Source organism: Pipistrellus hanaki, assembly GCF_964339955.1.
Source record: "Pipistrellus hanaki genome assembly, chromosome: 18".
Taxonomy (NCBI): Eukaryota; Metazoa; Chordata; class Mammalia; order Chiroptera; family Vespertilionidae; genus Pipistrellus; species Pipistrellus hanaki.
In genome coordinates this window covers 22,713,847-22,735,013 of record NC_140520.1, presented here as the reverse complement: position 1 = coordinate 22,735,013, position 21,167 = coordinate 22,713,847, and the positions used below count along the sequence as shown (strand labels likewise).

Here is a 21,167-nt window from a genome sequence, read left to right as displayed (position 1 = left end):
GCACTTAAATTATAAAGCACTTGAGTGTCATGGTCAAAAACAGAGCTCTTTTTGTGGAAGAAAATTATATTGACAACAGTGTGCCCAATGAGTTAGAATGAGGCAAGAGTAAGAGCACGTAAGTGTCTAAAAAATATTAAAACACCCCACGCATGGTGAATGAGCACCTGAGCTAGGGCGGTGGCTAGAGCAATGGAAGTTCAGGAGAAGTTATAGAGAAGCGTTAGGGTTTGGTCCAAGCATAATTTCTCAAATACTTTTCCAAGTGTGCCTGGGTTGGTATATTGGTTGCTGGATGGTGGGTGCTCCAGAAGCAAGGACTTAGCTAACTGAGCTGCTATGAACCCAGACCCATTGCCCAAGGCTAACTTGGCTCCAAGGACTCCCAAGGAATGGCTTTGGTGGCAGGGTAGAGCTTGGGGGTTAAGAGTTCAGGTGCAAGAGTCAGGCTAAGGTTCAGACATCAGTTCTATCAGATCTGTGACCTTGGGCAAGGCATTTAAGCCTTTGTTTCCCTATCTGTAAAATAAGGACACTCATAGCTGTCCCGCGCTACATATTGTGAAGAGTAAATGTGATTGCATATGCCAAGAGTGTGTAGCCCAGAGTTCAGTAAGTGATAAGAACTCTGTAACAATAGCTGTCATTATTCCTAGATCTTGAACCTATCCAAGAGCCAATGAAACATGTTGCATCAAATGTTGGTATAGGGAGGAACTATGTCTAAAGAGGGATTCAATGAGGGTCTAGATCAATGATGAATGATGGAGTCAGAAATGGCCCCAAACAACCTGGGATACACCTAAGTGTCAAGTTTTTAAGGTCTGGCTCATATCATTTCCTGTTTTTCCTATGGCTTAGCTCTCTGCCATCAGTGGCAAAACCCAGGCGTATTCCTCTAATGTTTTCTCAGTGGTGGTCTTCAGGAGGCAGCCACTTTGGGCTTTTTGGGGAGCACTTTCCCTATGAATGCAATGACCTCCCATGTTTGATGGAAGCAAAGTGGCTGAAAGCAGTCTGTTTGGATGACATGTTAAAGCCACCCAGGCCATGTGAGTGCCAAACAGAGACCAAGAATGTGGAAAGGGTAACTCAAAAAAATAACCCCCCTCCCAAGTCTAAGAAGGCCCAAGGAGGGAGAGCTAGACAGCTCCTCAAACAACAGTATAAACAAGGAGGAGTTTATATGTTACGTTTCTTTCTCTTGGAAATCTAACTCTGTACATGGTGGACCCTCAATAAATATTGGTTGATGTTAAAAGCAACTAGTGAGGCGTGGGGTGGAACAGAAAGGACCAAAACATTCAGGGTTGCTAATGGCAATGGAAACATGAAATTGGACGGATGGGTCAGGGCTGATGTAAGAGCCCAACTCTAATGTTTGGCTTAGGAAACCTGTCTCACTGTCTCACTGTCTTCTAGAACTTCACATTACTTGGCCCTTAGTGAAACTACAGCCATCAGTCTGCTGGCTTTCTCTTTAATGTCCCAGTGAAGGGTAAGCTAGTTAAATAACGCCCTTTGGACAGTATCTCAGTCAGGATGAGGCAAGTTATGCTGGTATATCATACGGTGCCCAAATCTCCTCCGCTCAATCCAGCAATGGCTTGTTCCTGGCTGTGCAAAGTCTGCCTCGGTCTGATATCTTCCCTGAGCGGCTGCCCTCCACATATGGGTACCTCAGTCTGGGCTGCTCCAGATGTGTGGCTTCTCCATATCCCTATGGGGGTTGGGTTGGGGGTGGGAAGGGGGTTTGGAGAGTGGAGCCATGGGAATTCACATGGTCCTGACTAACTTCAAGGGTGAGGAACTGTTTTCCTCTCACATCCCTGGGACAGAGGAGAATGGATGCTGCTGAACACTAGTAATGACCATCACCCATAGGTCTTCACACAACCCACAGGCCAGCTTTTATTTTAAATTCTGTGTTCTCTCTTCAAGAAAAACCAAACAAGTACTTTGAATGTGTCCAATACCAGAAGTCTTCAAGACTCTCTCAAGTTTTTCAACCAACATGGCTATCAATCTTTAACATACATTGTTTGTAAAGATAGTTTGTCTGTTTTTTGAGTTTCAAATAATTAAAACTTTTTGTGAGTTAAGATCTGATGGCCCTTCCATCTGGAAACTTCCTTGTTAGCCCTGTTCCAGGTTCTGGGACATGAGCTGGCCCTCAGAGCTGAGTTTGTATTGAAATAAAGGACCTTTTGTGTGCCTGTAGCTAACCCTGCCTGGCTGGGATAAAAATAGTCCTAGGCTTTGACCATTTTAACTGTATAGGAAAAGTATTATTCCGAGAGAGTCTGGCCTATTTCTGAACCCTTTCATCATTGGCCGCAGAAGTTATCCTGGGCTAAGCGTTATTGCGTATTTATTATGTTAATTTACTGTGCCTGCCTGGCGTGCCAGGATCATTTAAATTTTATAACATCCTAAAGATACACTTTTATTATCTTGATCTTACACACAAAGAAAGGGCCTAAGAGAAATCACCTAGCTGTTCCAGACTTTCACAAACCTAAGTCTCGACCCAGGTCATCTGACTAGAGAGCCCTCACCCTCATCCATTACCCTAAATGCTTTGACAATAAGTCTTTTTAAAAAAAATTTTTTTTTTATTAATTTCAGAAAGGAAGGCAGAGGGAGAGATAGAAACATCAATGAGGAGAGAGAATCATTGATCGGCTGCCTCTTGCACGCCCCCTACTGGGGATCGAGCCCACAATCCCAGCATGTGCCCTGATGGGGAATTGAACCATGACCTCCTGGGTTAGAGGTCAACACTCAACACGTAGGCCATACTGGCAGGGTATCTGACAATAAATCTTATGGGAAATGGAGCAAATACTGCAATCTGCATATAAACAAGTGCTCTCAAAACCATGGCCCTGGCTGGCAGGGTTCTTGTGCAGCCACTCAATCCTGGAGAGATACTGAGTGCTTGTCCCTGCCCTGGACACGCAGGTTGTGTTCCTAGAGATCAGGCGTGTTTCTGCACTAACAAAGCCCTCTGCGTGTTTCTTGTGTTTTCCAGTTGACCGTCCTCCAATGGAACCCTCCCAGTTTGTCTCAGTTGTCCCTAAATACCCAGACAAGATGGGATTTGATGAGGTAGGAAAGGTGCCTATGTGTGTGTGTGCACGTGTGTGCAAGTGTGTAACATGTTTGTATGTTTATATCGGCTCACAGGCCTGAGCATAGGTCTGGGAATCAACAAGACGGCCTTGGCTGCTAAAAAGGCACTGAGGTCTTGGGAAAAATCACTCACTATTTTGTTGTACCTCCGTTTTCTTATCTTAAAAAAGGAGCATCATGGTAAAAGTGAATTTATCATGGAGTCAGAAAGAAGCTACTGTTGAGTGATGAAAGTGAATTTGATGTTATTTTCTAAAATATTGTCATATTTTTTCAACATTTTTATCAAGACTCAAGGGTAAGGTAAAGAGGATATATGTTTTCGGGATTAGAGAACTTGAACTTGACTCTGAGTGGGGTGGAAACTGTGCTGGACCAGCCTGAGCTTTATGTTCTCTCTACTATTCTTCCAAGGAAAAAGGTTGGAGGGTAGGGTTGAGAGGACAAAGAAAAAAAGAGAATGAAGAAACTATTCTAAAATTCTGCCTTTCCCCGGGCAAGAACTTCATAATAGCTTGCTGAGGGCCGCATTTATCAGTAAGTTTCAATTGCATCGAGAAAGAAGCAGAAATATAAAGAGATGCCTCTCAGTAATATGCCCCACTTATAGATAGGATAGTTGGCAGGGCCAGAAAAGTGACTGACTCCTTCATGATTCCTCGTGTCCTGTATTCAGGATCTTGGTGAATACAAGGCAAGTCAGGGACCCACACACTGGAAGCTTTCTCACAGAGTCTGGATAGGTTACAGGCCAAGCTTTTTGCTCTGTGCCCATTGTGGCTGTTCCATTGAGAGAAAGTCCTGATGTATCAGCTGGTATCATATAATGCATGTTCCCTTAGCACAGCCACTTAAAGAGCTGCTGGCACTGGGAAATGGGGTTCTGTCTATCAAATGGACCTGGGGGCTGAACTACTGGGATGGGAAGAAGTCTTTCATGAATATCAAGTGGGAAGGAGCACTACTAAGCAATTTCCACAGAGGGCGGAATGAGGAGAGATGACTGGAAGTGTGGGAGAGAGGACTGGAAGTATAAATGGCTTTTAAAAACCATCAGAGCTGCCGAGAACGTTGGTCTGCACTGTGCACTGGATGGGCTCCCGTGTGTCCCTGTAGCTTTCCTCCCCTGGAGCTCCTGGCTCTCCAGGTAAAAGAGCCTGTGTCTTCACATATGTCCATCTTCCTTCTATAAACACATTCCCTTCGGGATCAAACAGAAGCAAATAAACGGGACAGGAACAGGATCTTCTAGCTCTGGCCTTACATTTGGATGTGGGTGTGATGACTGGGTCACTTTTGAAAGGGGTAAAGGAAGGAGTGGACCCACCAATGGGTCACATTGCATTCTGAAAAGTGCCCACTCTAGGAAGTGACAGAGCCTCAGGGACTCCACTCTCCTGGGCCCAGGGTAATCTCTGTCCTGAATAGGATGGTGGAAAAAAAGATTTGCTGGGCATTTCCAACCTTCCCAGGACTCTCCGACCTCGGAGGTGGTGTCTGGGTTGCACTTGGCTGTGTGGCTCTTTCTCTGTTTACCGTGCTCTAAGTATGAGCGAGCTGTCTGTGTTTTTTCTTCGTGGCTGCAGTTTTTATTGCACTTGTCCTGGTAGGAACTGGGACAGGCTTGTTATTTCCTAAAGTCATCCCAGGCCAGAGGTCCTTGGTGTGAGGGGACTTTTTTGTTGTATTTCTGTTCATTTTTTGTTTTGTTTTGTTTTGTGGTTTGCTCTCCTGGAGTGACCCCAGGTAGCTCCTTGTGTACCCACAAGCAATGCCCTTTCTATATCTGTAAATCTAAGGGATGGAATATGGCCCACCGCAGTATGAGTCTACACAGGAAGAGAATGAAATATGAAAGAACACCACCCATGAAGTTGTAAAATCACAAGTACCAAGGCAAATGGTCACCATAGAAATTGTGTTGTTAAAAATAATTACCTAGCTAGGTAAACAAAGGAGACGATGACATCATGACGCGCCTGACACAATTTGCCCTAAATCAAGAGGATGATTTTTTAAAGAGGTCATCATGCCTCCCCTCCCTTTCATGTTCTTTGCCCAGAGCTTTATAAATGGATGGAAATGAGAATATTTTGTTAAGGAAGAGTTGAAATTTCAGTTAGTGTAGCTTTGTATCCCAATAAATCATACAACATCAATAATCACACTCCGAATGACCATATGAACCAAAGTTTTACCCAATCTAGTCTGAACTGCAAGCTGGTCATAGTTACTTCTTTATTCCGGACATAGCATAAAGCAACCCTATTACAAAGCGTGGATCGTAGATGGTTTCCTCTGAACTGGACTTGAGAGATGAGCTTGTTCAACTCCCTCTCTTTACAAACAAGTGTCTGGACCCTGTAACATGAAATATCATCTTGATGGTTAAAGAGGTAGCCAGCATCATCTGACTTATTCCTGTAGGTTTCTCCTTTTCCATGCTATGTGTCAATCATTTCTTGCTGGCAGCTGACATCTCCCTCCCTTTGAGGACCAAGTGGGTTTATTACTGCCCATAGGAGAGACCTTATTAACATATTAATTTACCTAAAATAGCATTCACGAGGCTTTGGGTTCTTCTGTGGCCCCTTAAGCCTAGGAATAGTTATCTGAAACTTCCTGTCATGGCCTGGTAATATGTGTTTAGTGCAGCCATCAGGAATGTAGGGACTAATGTGGGTGCACAGGTGGACCCCGCCCTCGTGGGGGATGATCTGAGTGCACCTTCTTTGGGACCAGTAGGAGTCCTTTCTATACCTTTTCCCATAGATCCACCTGGAAGTTTAGAGTTTCATTTAAGCCTTCACTTAAGCCTTTCTTTCCATTTCCCCCTTCTCTCTTCCTCAAAGGGCTGCCCCTGAGGCCATGGCTCCTTCCTTTACCCCTTTCAGAAAAATGCCCTTGTCTTAATGAAGTTGAATTTTGACCCAGAAGCTACTAAAATTAAGGCCTTGATCATTTTGTTTGGAACCTTTGGAAATAAAAGGAATGTGTTAAGTCTAGATTTTTCTTATTCTTTGATTTTAGATTTAGACAGAGGATATACATGATACTAATAGCTGATACTTAGTACCCGTGAGATAAGACGGTTATTATCCTAGTTTTACAGATGAGGAAACAGAGGCAGAGGAACTGATCCAAGGCAAACACTAGTAAATAACAAGATGGGAACTCAGGTCTGCCGATGAATGTAACCACTTGCTAAGATGCCTCCCACCCCGTAGTGCCTATGCCTGCATTTAAGTCACCATTACCCTCCCGGAGAACATTTTTCAACTTTCCTATCTCAGAAATAAGGTGGAGGTGTTCACCAATGAACATCAGAGGAACAGGGAAGGTTAAATCACCACAAATGCTCAGTTTTTAAAGTAATTTCATTTGGATTCATGTCATTTGACCTGATATGAAACGTATACAAATCTCCAGTTTCCACTCCTTATTCTAACTGAAACTTTAAAACGTTAATGCTACATTTAAATTCTCCAACAGCCTAAAGGAAAACTTGAGTCATCTGTGTTTCCTTCTCTTTTTCTCCCTGCGTTAGATTTTCATGATAAATCTCAAACGCAGGAAGGACCGGCGGGACCGGATGCTACGCACCCTGTATGAACAGGAGATTGAGGTCAAGATCGTGGAGGCTGTGGATGGAAAGTGAGTTGGGTTTCTCTTGGAACTTTGCAGATGGGGTTGGAGTGGGGACATGTCCTACCTAATGGAGTAGTTCTGGGTGAAGAGAATCTGTGGCCATTGGACAATAGACGCATTTTTATAACAGCCCCGTGCAGCCTACCTGGGGAAACATTATAACTTCTAGTAGCAAAGAAGTTAATTTCACCATGTAGATCTGGACCACAGTCCACTCACCGTCCAGCCATCTCTGGTCTTCATGATGCTGAAGCTCAGGCCGGAAGTGATGTTCCCATCTCAGGAGTTCTTGCAGTGGTTAGGGTGGTCCCCAGCTTCCTGCAGTATATTGGAAAGAATGCGTTCAGAGTTGCATTCAGAGCCTGGTTTAGAGCAAAGTGTCTACTAGTAAACTTGGGCGACCCAACGAAAATGAATGGGAAAAGTTCATAATGGTCTGTGTATGCTGTTGCATGAGATGCTGGCCAGTTGGTCTGGGCTGATCACTTTCCCAAGAATGGCAGGCAAGTCATATGGGGCACACGATAGCTCCCTTCAGGGGGGTTTGTTATTACTGTTGTTATTTTCTTCTGCTTTGCTTTGACCTTTTATTTGACACCCTCCTTCAAGGCATGGATTTTGCAAACACTGCAGTTCCAATGTTATATGCATGCCTCTAAGAAGGATGGTTAGAAGCTGTAGTGAGAGGACTTATGATTCCTTTAGAGAATCCTATAAGTGTTTCTTGAAGTGTGGCTGGGACACCCACAGCAGAGTACCCAAGGGCTGGGAAGGGTACTTAATGTTCCTACGAGCCACTTTCCTTCATGAAGAAAATATTTTTCAAAGTTGTCAAAAAAAAGTGATGATACTTAGAGCGATGTTGGGCATTGGGAGGGATACACCAACTACAATACACCCTCTGCTCTCCGCAAAGCTCATACAGTCCCCAGGACATGTGAACCCCGGGGAGCTCCTAAGGAGTTATGGGAAACCTGGGACATTTTTTTCAGTGTGCGTGAAGGCTCTGGGGAACATGCAGAACTCTCTCTTGTTGGCTTCCTGGTGGGGACATCTCGCCTTGTTCATTTTCAGACGTGTTCTGTATCACGCAGGGCGCTCAACACCAGCCAGCTGAAGGCCCTGAACATTGACATGCTGCCTGGGTATCGAGACCCCTACTCCTCCAGGCCTCTGACCAGGGGTGAAATCGGCTGTTTCCTTAGCCACTACTCTGTCTGGAAAGAGGTAAATGATGCTTCATGTACACGTGCACTTTGTACTGAGGAGGAGGGGGAGTGGGACTTTGTAGGTAAGTGAGGGCCAGGTGCAAGGTGAGTCCATCACTATTCTGGAAATACACTTGCAAGTTGCAGTTGCTCCGTGTATTCCTCTGACACAAAGCCAGCCACAGGCAAGGAGGGGTAACCTTGGGCCCTTTGGGACAATGACAGGGGAGGATGCCCATGCTCTTAGGGCCACACTCCTGCTGATGCATTCTCATCGTTAGGAGGGATGCCTTGTATGTGTCTAGCATGTCATCATTTAGTAAGTGACTTCATACAAGTAGACCGACAGAAGTCACATGAGGTGTGTCAGGAGGGATGGGCCCATTTTATCCAAGAGGAAAGAAATATGTTGTCTAAGCAAGAAGTGGCAGAGCCAGATGATGGGGGTGGTAATGGAGTGTGGCATTCTTGATCAAGGTTCAATGCTCACAAGAAAAGGAAAAGGCTCTGACGAAGGGCCTCTTGAATGCCTTCTCTCTTTGAATGCTCCAGTCTAGGCCTATCTTTTTTTCCTTCTTTAAACTTTAAATGACACATAAGAGAAATGTATAAAAATATGTAGTTTGTAAAAACACGGGCCAATGGAATTTGACAGACTGAACAATGCACCCACGTTAACCAGCACCCAGACCCCGAACAGACTGCCAGCACCACAGATGCACCCCCTCTACATTTCCTTCTAGTCACTGTTTCCCCGGTAGTCACCATCCTGACTTTTAATGACAATAAGAATAGTTTTGTCTTCTTTTGTAATTTTTTTATATATATGAATAAAACCATAGGGTATATCCTCAACCTTGTGTTTGCGAGATTCATCTAGAACACTCGATTTGATTGTACAGCATACATTCTTATTGTTATAAATACACCACAATCTACTGATTCATTCTTATAAGTACCGCGCGCTAACCGATTGCGCCACTGGAGCCCCCTCTACTGATTCATTCTACTGTTGACTTAGAATCCAGTTATGAGCTTTTACATATGCTACTAAACTCCTGGCATTTTAATACTGATCTAATAAAAAAAAATAAGTATTGAACATTTCATAGAGTGTCTTCCCACTGATGATCTTCACAGGTAATTGACCGAGAGCTGGCGAAGACTCTTGTTATTGAGGATGATGTGCGTTTTGAACATCAGTTTAAGAAGAAGCTGATGAAGCTGATGGATGACATTGACCAGGCTCAGCTGGATTGGGAACTGATGTGAGTGACAAGGCAGATTTATCAGAGTGCTCCGAGAGGCACTGGGTCCTTTCCAGAGGCAGCGAGCCCCACCTCCCCCACTGGTAGGAGAGACACCTCAAGCTTCCACTGGTTTTCTCTCCATAAACATTACCAGAAAACAAAGAAGGGAGCAGAGGATAGCCACTGGTTCTGCATGTGTGTGCTCTGCAGGATGAGAAAGAAACTGAGGGAGATTCTGTATGAGACCAGGGGTCAGCCTGCACATCAGGGGCCTTCAGACAGAGCACCCACTCAGGAGCAGAGCAGACACCCCACCCTCGAAGCCCGTGGCCCAGGGAGGGGGTTTATTCCAGGGCAAGAGTCCTGGGTCAGTAGAGCAGGTTCCCTCTGTGGGAGATTGAGCAAGGGGAGGGCTTCTCTGTTGGGAAAGGGAGCTGGGCAGCAGGGAGAACACTGACGGCTGGGTTTGGTGGAAGATCAGAGGCTGTTGCAGGAAAACCAGGCTCAACAAGGGACTGGTGGCTCTGCACTGACATTAATGAGTTAACAATGGGTTAATACTCACTGTCTGCCACCTATTGAATTGAGTTCTCTTTCTCTCTCTCTCTCTCTCTCTCTCTCTCTCTCTCTCTCTCTCTCTCTCTCTCTCTCTCTCTCTCTCTCCCCCCTCTCTATTTCCTCCTTCCCCCTCTCTCTCATTTTCTTGTTAAACCCAAATGACACTTTTCTTCTCTCCATGAGGCAGAAAGCTCCCAAGCCCTGCGTTCTCCTCCCAGCTGTGTGTCACAGGCAGTCCCATCCCATTAGAGCCTGTTCCTTTGGAGCACCTGCTCCAGACAGGCTGTCCCCGCCCCTCCCATCCTTGGAGGGAAAGCCGGCTATGGGCCCAGGTGGAATACTTGTTCTCTCAGAAAATGCACCCTTCTGCTGAAACTGGTTTGGCTCAGTGGATAGAGCATTGGCCCGTGGACTGAAAGATCCAGGGTTCGATTCCGGTCAAGGGCATGTACGTTGGTTGCGGGTGCATCCCCAGTAGGGGGTGTGCAAGAGGCAGCTGATTGATGATTCTCTCTCATCGATGTTTCTAACTCTCTATCTCTCTCCCTTCCTCTCTATAAAAAAATCAATAAAATATATTTAAAAGAAGGAAAAAAAAGAAAAGAAAATGCACCCTTCTGAGCTCAAAAGCAACCTAGCAGAGGCTCCACTGACCCGTGGGAAAGAGGCCCAGTAGTCAGCACAGTGCACTAGGGAGACTGGCTCCCTGTCAGATGCTCTTGGAGAACAGGACATGCACTCGGGTGCCTGTCTCAGAGCAGAGCTCGCAGGAGGAAGTGTGGGCAGAGCTAGGGGCATGTGAGGCTCTGGCATCATCCTCCCCAGGAAGAGCCTCCTGGGGGCCACTCCTGCAGACTGCCTCTTCCCCAGCCTGTTCTGGCCTGTGTTCACCACCAGCTTTTGGAGAGCTTGCAGACAACAAAGCAGGCTAAAACTTGGGGGACTTGAACATAAACAGGATTCTCACTTCTGGCCTTTTGTGTCCCCTGCCAGCCCCTGTAAACACAGTGGGAAACCCCATACCACCTTTGGGAAATGATCTGAAAAGACCTTTCATCTCTTCACATCTTAACTTTCTGGCTTAAACACTGTCTCCTAGACAAGGGTAGATGGGATGCTGATAAATGGAGCCAAGGAAATGGCCCCACTGATGACAGTCATGGTTGGTGGCAGATGTGCTGTGCTGTGTGGCCTGATGCACTTAATATACAGGCAGTCTATTAGGTCCAAGCTTTCAAAAGTGTCTACAAAGCTGTGCTCCATTGCGATGGATGCCTGGTATTCCAATTGGAATTTTCTCCTCTGCCCGCTTCCTTTCAGTTATATTGGTAGGAAGAGGATGCAAGTAAAAGAGCCGGAGAAGGCGGTGCCCAACGTGGTCAACCTGGTCGAAGCCGACTACTCCTACTGGACGCTGGGCTATGCCCTCTCTCTGGAAGGAGCACACAAGCTGGTGGGAGCTGATCCATTTGGGAAGATGCTGCCAGTGGACGAGTTCCTGCCAATCATGTACAACAAGCATCCTGTGTGAGTTGCCCTGAACTCCCTGACCGTCCCATGAGCACAGTGCATTCGTGAATCAGCCTCCTCAGTTTCTGGGCAGTACGTGGTATTTTCTAACAGTGTACTATAATCACGACCCAGGGAGGTTGACTCGAGTGATTATCCCATAATGGGGAAGCTAAAGCAGAAATGGTGTCTTGCATAGGGGTCTCCTTTAATACCCCATGTGCAATTCAAATGGACATAATCTGCTCTGTCCTCTCCTTGTCTTTGATGTCCTTACTTCCATAAACCCATACACTTCAAGGTGAAGGTCATCTTCCTAAGCATCTCAGAATTTTCAGCTCATTTCTTAGTCCACTGTGGATCCTGTTGGCCAGGCAGTCAAGAGCGCAGGCCCATGAGCAATCATCATGATCTATTGTGCTACCTGTGATCATGGAGGTGTGTTAGAGAATCAGGGCAAGGCAGGTGGGCTCTGGGGTGGATCCATGGGAGAAGGCAGTGTGATGCTCAGGGATTGTGTAGCCTAGGAGTTGGCTCTGACCAACACTTATCAAAGGGTTTGGTAGTTGATGGTTTACTTGTCAGTCTCCCCAATAACCTGTGAGCCCCTGAGGTAGGCACAGCCTTACATCTCTGTGTCTTTAGAGTCTGGGCCAAACTCTCTACATAATTGCTGTTCTGTCAATGATTCCTAAATTCCTTAATGGAGCGGGAGACCAGGTCCTAACCTTGGCTCCTTCCCTCAGTTGCTGGGTTACCTCCTCACAGAGATGGTCTTCATTTTAGTGGTTAAGAGCTCCTGACCTCCATCACACTCATTTTATCTCCTTGCCTGCTTTTACACAACATAGTAGAGACTGACTTTATCTCTGAATCCTGAAGAAACAGGGAGGTCAACCGTCATCCCCTTAACAGAAAGGAAAGGAACACCTATGAGGCACTCACTGACATAGGGGCTGAGCAGATGTGGTCTCACATAATCTGCACCAGAGCCCTGGGAGGGAGGTCATCTCACATGGACCTGCAGTACAAAGCCACGTTGGCCTGCCTCCAAGCCTATGCTATTAGTTCACTTAACTCCTTCACTGCTGTCCAGATCCTGCTAATTTATTAATCCAGCAACAGGGCATTTTCTAGAGTATTATTACGGTCCCATACAGAGTTCAATTCTTAACTTTCAGAGTAAGAGCTGAAATTCATTTTAAACTAGTCCAGCAGTTGGCAAACTGCGGCTCTGTTGACTAATGAGTTTGCCAATTACTGCCTTAGGGAAAAACACTTAAAAAACACACACACACATTTTAATAATGTACTAATGTCTTTAACCTGAAGTCAAAACTTCTAGGTAAGGATAATGCCTTATGCAGTGGTCGGCAAACTCATTAGTCAACTGAGTGGCAAACTGTGGCTCGTGAGCCACATGTGGATCGTGAGCTGCAGTTTGCCGACCACTGAACTAGTCCATCCAAATACAACAGAAATATCCTGACTTTTTCTGTGTATTTGCTTAGGTCATCCTAAAGCTTCTAAAGAACCTTTATTGTATTTATAGACCAAAGTTCTCCACAGAGGACACAACTTAAAAGATAATCATATGACCACCTGACCATTAAAGAAGTAACAAGCAGGGCCCCTGCCCCTCTCCCTCTGTTCTGTAAGCACCCTGCCCCCCTCACGCCTGTGCACCTCTTGTTTTCAGAGAGGAGTACAAAGAGCATTACAAATCCAGGAACCTGAAAGCCTTCTCCGCAGAGCCCTTGCTCATCTACCCCACACACTACACAGGCCAGCCGGGGTACCTGAGCGACACGGAGACCTCGACCATCTGGGACAACGAGACAGTGACCACTGACTGGGACAGGACACATTCCTGGAAGTCCCAGAAGCAAGGCCACATCCACCACAATGCCAAGAACACAGAGGCCCTGCCACCGCCAACCTCCCTGGACACCGTGCCTTCGAGGGACGAGCTATGAAGGCTCTACCCGGCGTTCACCACCCTTTGGTTTCTCTAACGGGCTGTCCATCTGTTTGCTCCGGCTTCTTCCTATGGTCACAGTCATCAAACCAAAGTGATTGATCCGAATCAATATATTTTTGAGAGGGGAGGAGAAATAAGAAAATTAAAACCCAAATTTCCTAAGATGGCTAGAAGATAGGCTTTATTGCACCCATTAAGATAAACTTTAATGTAGACACCTGGTCCTTTAGTTCATTACCCGATGATGCTGGTTGTCACATTAAGGTTGAAGAGTATGGCTCAGAGACTCCTCCAAGAGGAAGTCACATCAGTGAATGGGTGAGCAACCTTGCCATGCCCACTGAGGCCATGTCTATTGGTCTAGTGAGCCCACTTCATGTCACAGATGTGGCCTTAAAAACTTGTGTAGGTAACAAGTTTGTGGGGGGAAATCAAATAGTTTAAAATCAAATTAATTGGGCTTTTTGTTGAAAGGAATTCTGTCATGAGCCTTATTGCAGAGTAAATTTTCTATCAGAGTCCTTGCTGTCCAGCAGGGATTTGTGTTGGGTCTGTCTGAGCCTTGGCCTTTGACTATCGTGGCAGTCGGAGCTCTCATAACGAGGCTCCAATGGGCCATGTGGGTAGCTTAGTTGATATTTGGGGGTTTGTGTAACTATTTGAGGGAAAAAGAACTCAAACGTTGGCCTCTTTATTGTGGCCATTGGAATTAAGATGCTGTATTTATGAAGATAAATTTAATATATAAGGGGGGAGGGTTTCAGCATGTCAGACCCTCCAACTCCGCCTGGGGATGAATTGCAGGTGTGAGTTCCATGAGTTACTGTTAAGAGGCAGCAACTGCCCTTGCCCAAGTTTCAGTCTAGTTTGAATTATTTATTTTTACAAAGTGGGGGGAGATATTTATATGATAAGGCAGAGAAACAGGTGTTTTTAGCTTTATCGTGTTTGAAGACGAAACACAATGGCACCCTGGGAGCAGTCAGTGTAGACACACCGGTTCAATCGTCTGGTTCTCCCACATCTCCCAGGCAGACTGGTGCTTAGTGGGAGAATCTAACCATCTGGAAACAAATGATCCAGGTGAGGGACGTTGGTCAGAAACAACGGTTTGATCAACTGATGGAGGCCAGCCACCAGGGAAGCTTCCGGTGGAGTTAGGATGTGGACAGACAACCTCTGCATTCTCCACAGAGTGATTTTCTGTTGAAGGCAGAGTTGGACTGCAGCATCTCTTCCAGCTCCACTGTCTGTGATCCTCGGAATCTCTTGATGGTTTGCTTCAGGTTTATGTTCTTGTGCCGCCAACAGTAGAGCTTTGCCTCTGAAAATGTAGAGCTTGTCCCTCAGGGTCCTGATATTGGAGCAGAGCCATGGGCAGGACTGTTCTGTGTGACAGCTAAGTGCTCCTTGGTGAGGGCCCGGCTGCAGGACAAGGCAGCTCACCTTCCACAGAACACCAGTCTTTGGCCTCCCATCTTGAATTACCGCTGATATCCCTCTACATAGACTGATAAGCCAGGAAACTGAGGCAAGGGGTCTTGGCTGACTCCAGTTTTTACTGCTTAGACAAACCATCAGAGTTTGACTCTTTTTTTTTTTTTTTTTTTTTCTAGAAGCAAAACAAAACAGGAAGAACACCTGGAGAGTTTGTGAAAGCTCCTTAAATAATCCCTAAGGTTTCCTTGGGTGTCTTGTATTTTGTGTATTTTAGTGTGTGCGAGTGTGTGTAATGTTCATGATCCTTTTTAATGGGGTGGGAGGTGGCTGGGGTATTGGGAGTGGAGGAGGATTAAGTTGTTTGTGTGGTTTTGTTCAATAGAGAACTTTTTTTTTTTTTTTTTTTTTTTTTTTTGCCTCCATCAGCTGGTCTGATGGGTTTCCGAATTCCCATTCTTAAAAGACATTGGTCTTAAATTCTAGAATTTTAGATTAGGGCTGTTCTACTGTGAAGAAAGTTCTGGCTCTCTTAGCCCAGCCATTGCCTCTCCCTGCTCAGGTCTGGAATCCCAAGCAACATTCTTCTGTTGTGAACGTTGCAAACTGCACAGCCAGCATTCCTTTCAAAAGTTGTCTCTTCAGCAACCCAGGGCTTCCTGGACCTCATCCTTCCTCCTGCCTCCCCTCCAGTCTTGAGTCAAGACATCTGACCTTCGCAGTGTCAGAGCTCTGCCTTCAGCCATGGCACCTGTTCTCTGCCTCTGGCCGTCACACCCCACCTGGATGCCGGACTGGATCTTGGGATCTGAGGTGGAATCTTCTGGACAGACGATCGTGACCTCAGCAGTGCTGGTGCTGCCGAGTGTGGGCTGAGCGACTACGCTTGCAGAGGACACGCCGCATGGCCTTGCTGTGGGGTCCCTGGGCTGCAGCAGGGACTCTGGACAATGATAAAGAGCCAGCCTCCCAGCGCCCTACCCTATCCGTCATGCTGTGTCATTTCCGGAAAGGGCGTGAAAAACTACTACTTGCCTTCTAGAGCTCTTTGTGAAAAATTAAAAAAAAAAAAAATTTGGCTCAAGCTCTGATTGTTCATTGGTTCTTCCAACATGATCAATGGCCAATATTGGGGTTTTCAGGTTTGCTCTCATACGAAGATGTCGAAGGCCAGAGATAACCTCATGGCAAACAAGGCAGGTTGGCCTTGCTGCCCGGTGGGGGTGGTTTTAGGTGGCTGGGTGGAGGTGGATCTGCTAAAAAAGATTTAGGCTACAAAAAGACAGGAGTGCCCAGTGGGAGGGTGTTGAGGGAGAGGGCATTTACATTTTTTGTGCTATAGGTCAGTCTATTCATCAAAAGGTACTATGATTGTCCAAAGCTAAAGAGCTTTCTCCTGAGGCAAAGAATAAATAAAAGTTCCATATTAGCCTCAGCAGATCATGCTGCCCCAAAACTGCAAACACCAGGTGTGAGTACTGCCTGCTGAGGCCTGTGCTGAGCACTGAGATGCTCAGAGGGCGAGGGGAGGCCCCGCTGCTGTGGTCCGTGAACTGCTCTGTGAGGCTGGAACGAAGCGGGCCAGAGGACCCAGGCACCTGCTTCTGCTGGGAGGACTGTTGGGACAGCTCTGTGGGGGAGGGGACAGTTGTCTAGCCTGAGGGGCACGGATGCGAGTCTAGATGAGGCAGGAGGGTTGGGCAAAGGGGGTGGGAAAGCTTTCTAGGTGCTGTGAGGCGTGGGCAGGGCCTGTGGCAGGGCCTGTGGCAGGGACGGGAGCTCGGTAGGACTGGAGAGTCAGGTATGTGTTGGGGTTGATGGCAAGAAACAAGGCTGAGCCAGATAATGACGGCAAGGTAAGTCGACTCCCTCCCGCTCAGGCTGCCTCGTCAGCAATGCAGAGGCCATTGCTCCCGGCGGATCCTAGGCTTGGTTTCCTGACAGACAGTGCAGAGGTTTCCAGCAAAATGCTGGTGCCTGAAACAGAACATTCCCGCTCACCCACACACTGGGAATCTTTCACCTGAGGTTGGAGTAAACCCCTCTAACAAGTACCTGTCAGATACAGGTGAGTGTCCGCCAGGTGCTTTTGAGACTTTCTCTCCAGGTGAACAGAGGGGGAGAGAAAGATCCAGAAGGAACTCATTGGGTGAGGAGTTCATGACAAAGTGAGAGCTAAAATGGTGCTGGCCCTTTGATAAGGAAAGAGCACGACGGGTAACAGAACACAGAGCAGGCAGCCTTGGAAACCATCATTACACTTTGTGGTGATGTTCACTATTTCGGAGAGAACCTTCCTCCCTCAGGATGTTCTGATGCGGCCAAGGGAGGAGATAGCAGTGAGGTGACTCCATTGAACAGGTGCTGACAGCCCTGAGTCGGTGCAGGCGGCTGAGACGGGACGAAGAGCCTGGTCCGCGGTGGCCACGTGTCCTTTTGGCCTCCTTGGAAAAGGGAGGAACGGGATGGTGGGTCTGGCTCGGCGTGTTAGACAGATGACAGGGAAAGCGGCGCCTCCCCATCTTCAGGGAGAATCGGTTCAGATTGCCCAATGCTGAGGGGGATCCCAGGGTAAGAGCAGGACTGACTGCTGCTCCGTGCATTGACCTGAAGTGGCCTGTGTGTTTCCTCCAGCCCACGGCTGTGTTAACATTGAGATGATCTTGCTCTGGCCACTATGACAGCAGCTGGGCTGCTCCCAGCCCAAAGCCTCCCTCCCATCTGCCCCGAAAGGGGTGGAAAGAATGAAGAATTGCCTCTGAGCATTGGTTTCTCTTTTCGGCTAATTTACTGCGTTTATTTGTGTGCCCCGCCCTGCGGTTTCTTCAGCTCGGCTGCCTCTAGAATGGGCATTTTTAATAAAAATCTCATGTCCAAGCAGTTCCGGGTGCAGAGCGCAAGCTTCCCTGCTCTCCCTCCCACCCCCTTGCAGGTCCAGGGGGCGCGCCTGGGCGTTTCTGGGTCTGGGGGAGGCTGGACAGACGTCTGAGCTCTTGCTCATGAGGGAACCTGACCTTCAGAGTGCAGTGGACCTCTGCGTCCTTCGGGGAAGCTTAGAAAATAATGTGACAGAGCAGCCTGTTCTGAAGGAGAAGACCCCAGGCAGGAGGAGCTGCCTAGGTGCTGATGTCCTGGGCCGCAGGGTGTGAGCTGCTCTGAGAACAGACTGCTGAGATTGGACAGGGCTGTGATTGCTCCTGAGGAGAGGGAGGAACCCCAGAGCTGAGTTTCGGGGGACAGAGGAGAGCCAGGCCAGAGGGAAATGCAGGGAAGAGGAAGAGGTGGCTTCCAGGCCCTGTACAGCGCCTGGGACAGAAGTGTCAAAACAGGAAGAAGAGACAGATTCTTGCCTGTCAGGCCCCCTTCACCCCCATGCTCCAAGTCACAGCCCGGCCATGGGCGTCCACACTGCACAGCCTGCTCCGGCCTGGCTTGTGCGCAGGGTGCTGTGGGGCCCATGTCCCGCTCTGGGAGCCTTGGCCTGCGGCTGTCCAACAGGCTGGAGCGGCCCTGGCTGCCCTCCAACTCCGAGAGCAAGTCTTTCCCCAAAGCAGCAGCAGGCCGGGCTTCCCAGGGGGCTGCTCACACATCGGAGCGCTGCAGTGGCTGCTCGGCAGGGGAGGAGGCTGAGGGCTTCTGGCACTCCCTACACCAGAGCCTCCCCGGACAGCGGCAGCCGGCTCTCACCGTGTGCCCACGTGCTCTCTGCCCACGTGCTCTCTTCATGCACGTGCACCTTCCTTTAATCCCACGTGAACCTCCACAGGTGGGAACTGTCATCATCACCTCCTGCTTTTCAGGTGAGGCCACGGCTAAGTGGCTTCGCTCAGGTAGTCAGTGGCAAAGCCTCTGGTGTAGTCTGTCTTATTTCTCACCAACATCTAATGTTTCCATCTGTCTCTCTCTGAATGCCTATCACACACACTCACACACACACACACACTCACACTCACAGCCTGCAGCTCCATCCCCCTGTCCATTCCCCACCTGTGGCCTCTCATGTACTGACTGTTCAATGATCAGACTTGTTTGATGGCCTCTGCGGGAGGTGTGGATGGCAGCCATGGCATAAGCAAGGAGCAGAAGCAGGAGTGCGGGGAAAGCTAAGTCCCGTTTGGAAAAGTGCTTTGATATATATATATATATATATATATATATATATATATATATATATATATATAGTTATGCCCCATGAGCAAACCAGAAACAGTTTAAAACCATTCACTGCATCCTTTTCCCACTTGATGTTCTGGTCCCCCTTATGGAAGAATCTGGAACTGTAGCGCCCAGAGTTGCATTAGGGTGAAACAATGTGGGAATGAAATGAATTCTTTGGCTGCCAGAGGCTGAAAGGGAGGTCCCGGCTCTCTCCAGGGCCACCCTGCCCGTCACGCCCACTCCTCCTTTATGTCCTCCCGCAGTTGGTGCTTCTCACAGGAGACCCTCCCCCAGCACCCACCCCACCCATGGCACGGCCAACTTCAGAGATCAGAAACGGATTCAGCCGGGACCGGTTTGGCTCAGTGGATAGAGCGTCGGCCTGCGGACTGAAAGGTCCCAGGTTCGATTCCGGTCGAGGGCATGTACCTTGGTTGCGGGCACATCCCCAGTAGGGGGTGTGCAAGAGGCAGCTGATTGATGATTCTCTCTCATCAATGTTTCTAACTCTCTATCCCTCTCTCTTACTCTCTGTGAAAAATCAATAAAATATATATTTAAAAAAAAAAAAAAAAAAAAAAAAAAAAAAGAAACGGATTCAAATCCCAGCGGGGGACCGAACGCACAGGAACCCTGACTTCCATGGCCCCGTTTCCTCACCTGTGAGATGGAACCGTGCTCAGGAGAACAGGTGACCAGCAGCACAACCTTCCTCGGAGACATTGAAAGAACCAACCATTTGCCCATCGAACCCGGGTGGTGTGAGTTCACAGGGTTGGGGGGCTGTAGGTGGAGAGAACCCCGGGCATTCTGTCCAGCTTGTCCGAGCATTGGTGAGTGTCCCGCAGGAAAACCTCCTGGATCCAGCGCCCACCCACCGTGACCCGCACACAGTGGGGCCGCTAATCCAGAGCTCCGCCCCCAACCTTGGGCAAAGGCTTCACTGCTCGGGGCCCAGCTGCCTCTGTAACAGGAGGCGGCACTTCATGTCTGAGATGCCTTCTGACTCCACAGAATGCTAACACGCTGGTTTCACCAACCGTTCAGTGAACTGCTCCCACGCAGCATTCTGGGTAGAGATGTAGGGAAACCACACCAAGCAGGGGCCTTCAAATTCTGAGGCTAACACGATTAGCTTGCCTGGATTCTAATGGGTCTCGTGGGCCACGTGCAAGCAGTTCCCATTTATGAGACTTGTTTTCAACTGCGTCCTTCAGGAGCTCCGAGTTCAGTCCAAGTAGGAGCATCACAAGCAAGTGAACCGGCGGTGACTGCATGCTGACAAACGAAAATAAATTCTGCAAGGCTGACAAAATCACGTTTCTTTCTGGCATTTTCTCCTCCTCGAGCAGTTGTCTGTCTTCAGCCCTTTGTTGGCTCTGGGCAGCCTCCCTCTCCCGCCCCCCCTCCCCGCCACCTCCTCCTTTTCCCATGACTGTGGGAAAATGAACCTGCGCACCCTACTCAGAGACTTAACTCCTTGGTGGCTGGGATGGCAATGTTGGTCGTCTCCTCTCAGGGTTCTCTTTCATCGCCCCCCACTCCCCTGCACTTAGACTGGCCCCAGGGACTGCGGATGGAAGTGACATTGCCGCTGTGCCCCAAGGCCGTTAGGGACAGTTCTGAGTTCTGCCTTCAGAAACCTGAGGTGGCAGAACTGTGAGGAGGATGAGGAGGACGCTGCCCGGACCCTTGGCCACCCTTAGAGCTCCCGGTGCACCACGCCAGGACACCCTGGGAGTGAAACTCGTAGATCGCTGAGATGTCACGGTTTTTCACCTCAGCCTACCACTGCCTCCCTTCCAGGGGTAGGTATTCCATTTAAGGGGAGAGTCTAGGGAACCAGCCATGCTAAACACAATGGAAGTGTGTTAGCTCCTTGCAGTGGAGCTGTGGTAAGGGTGTGACCACAGCCGTCGTGGCTGTGTCTGTAGAAAAAGAGATGGCCTGGGGGAGCCTGCTGGATACAGAAGCCCAGGCCGCAGGCCTCTACTGGTCCTATGCTACATGAAAGGGAAATTTTGAGACAGTATTCTTTCAGGCAGTAAGTGTCCAAGCCCAGTTTCCAGACAGAAGCAAGACAAGGGAACCTGTTCTCTAGAATGATCCTGGAAAAGCAGTCACCCGGTGCCGGAAGCAGAAACCCCTTTTCCTTCCTGCCCCACCCCATATTGTCAGTTATTAACACACGTGGTCAGCTCTCTCCCAAAATAACACGAGGGCCCAGAAAACTGGGTGACTTGGAACCATTTAAAAATTCACTGGGACGAAACCAGTTTGGCT

At 48.1% G+C, this 21,167-nt stretch overlaps 1 protein-coding gene across 1 annotated transcript in view; it reads left to right on the top strand.

Moving 5' to 3' along the window:
* The window catches only part of COLGALT2 (collagen beta(1-O)galactosyltransferase 2), a 77,302-nt gene extending 61,496 nt beyond the window's left edge, over positions 1–15,806 (top strand). The window contains exons 7-12 of the mRNA XM_084866593.1: positions 3,035–3,111; positions 6,683–6,789; positions 7,878–8,010; positions 9,132–9,259; positions 11,120–11,326; positions 13,008–15,806. Of these exons, the coding sequence (XP_084722719.1) occupies positions 3,035–3,111; positions 6,683–6,789; positions 7,878–8,010; positions 9,132–9,259; positions 11,120–11,326; positions 13,008–13,284 (929 nt within the window). The 3' untranslated portion in view covers positions 13,285–15,806. The remainder of the gene's footprint in view (positions 1–3,034; positions 3,112–6,682; positions 6,790–7,877; positions 8,011–9,131; positions 9,260–11,119; positions 11,327–13,007) is intronic.
* Positions 15,807–21,167: the final 5,361 nt, after the last annotated feature.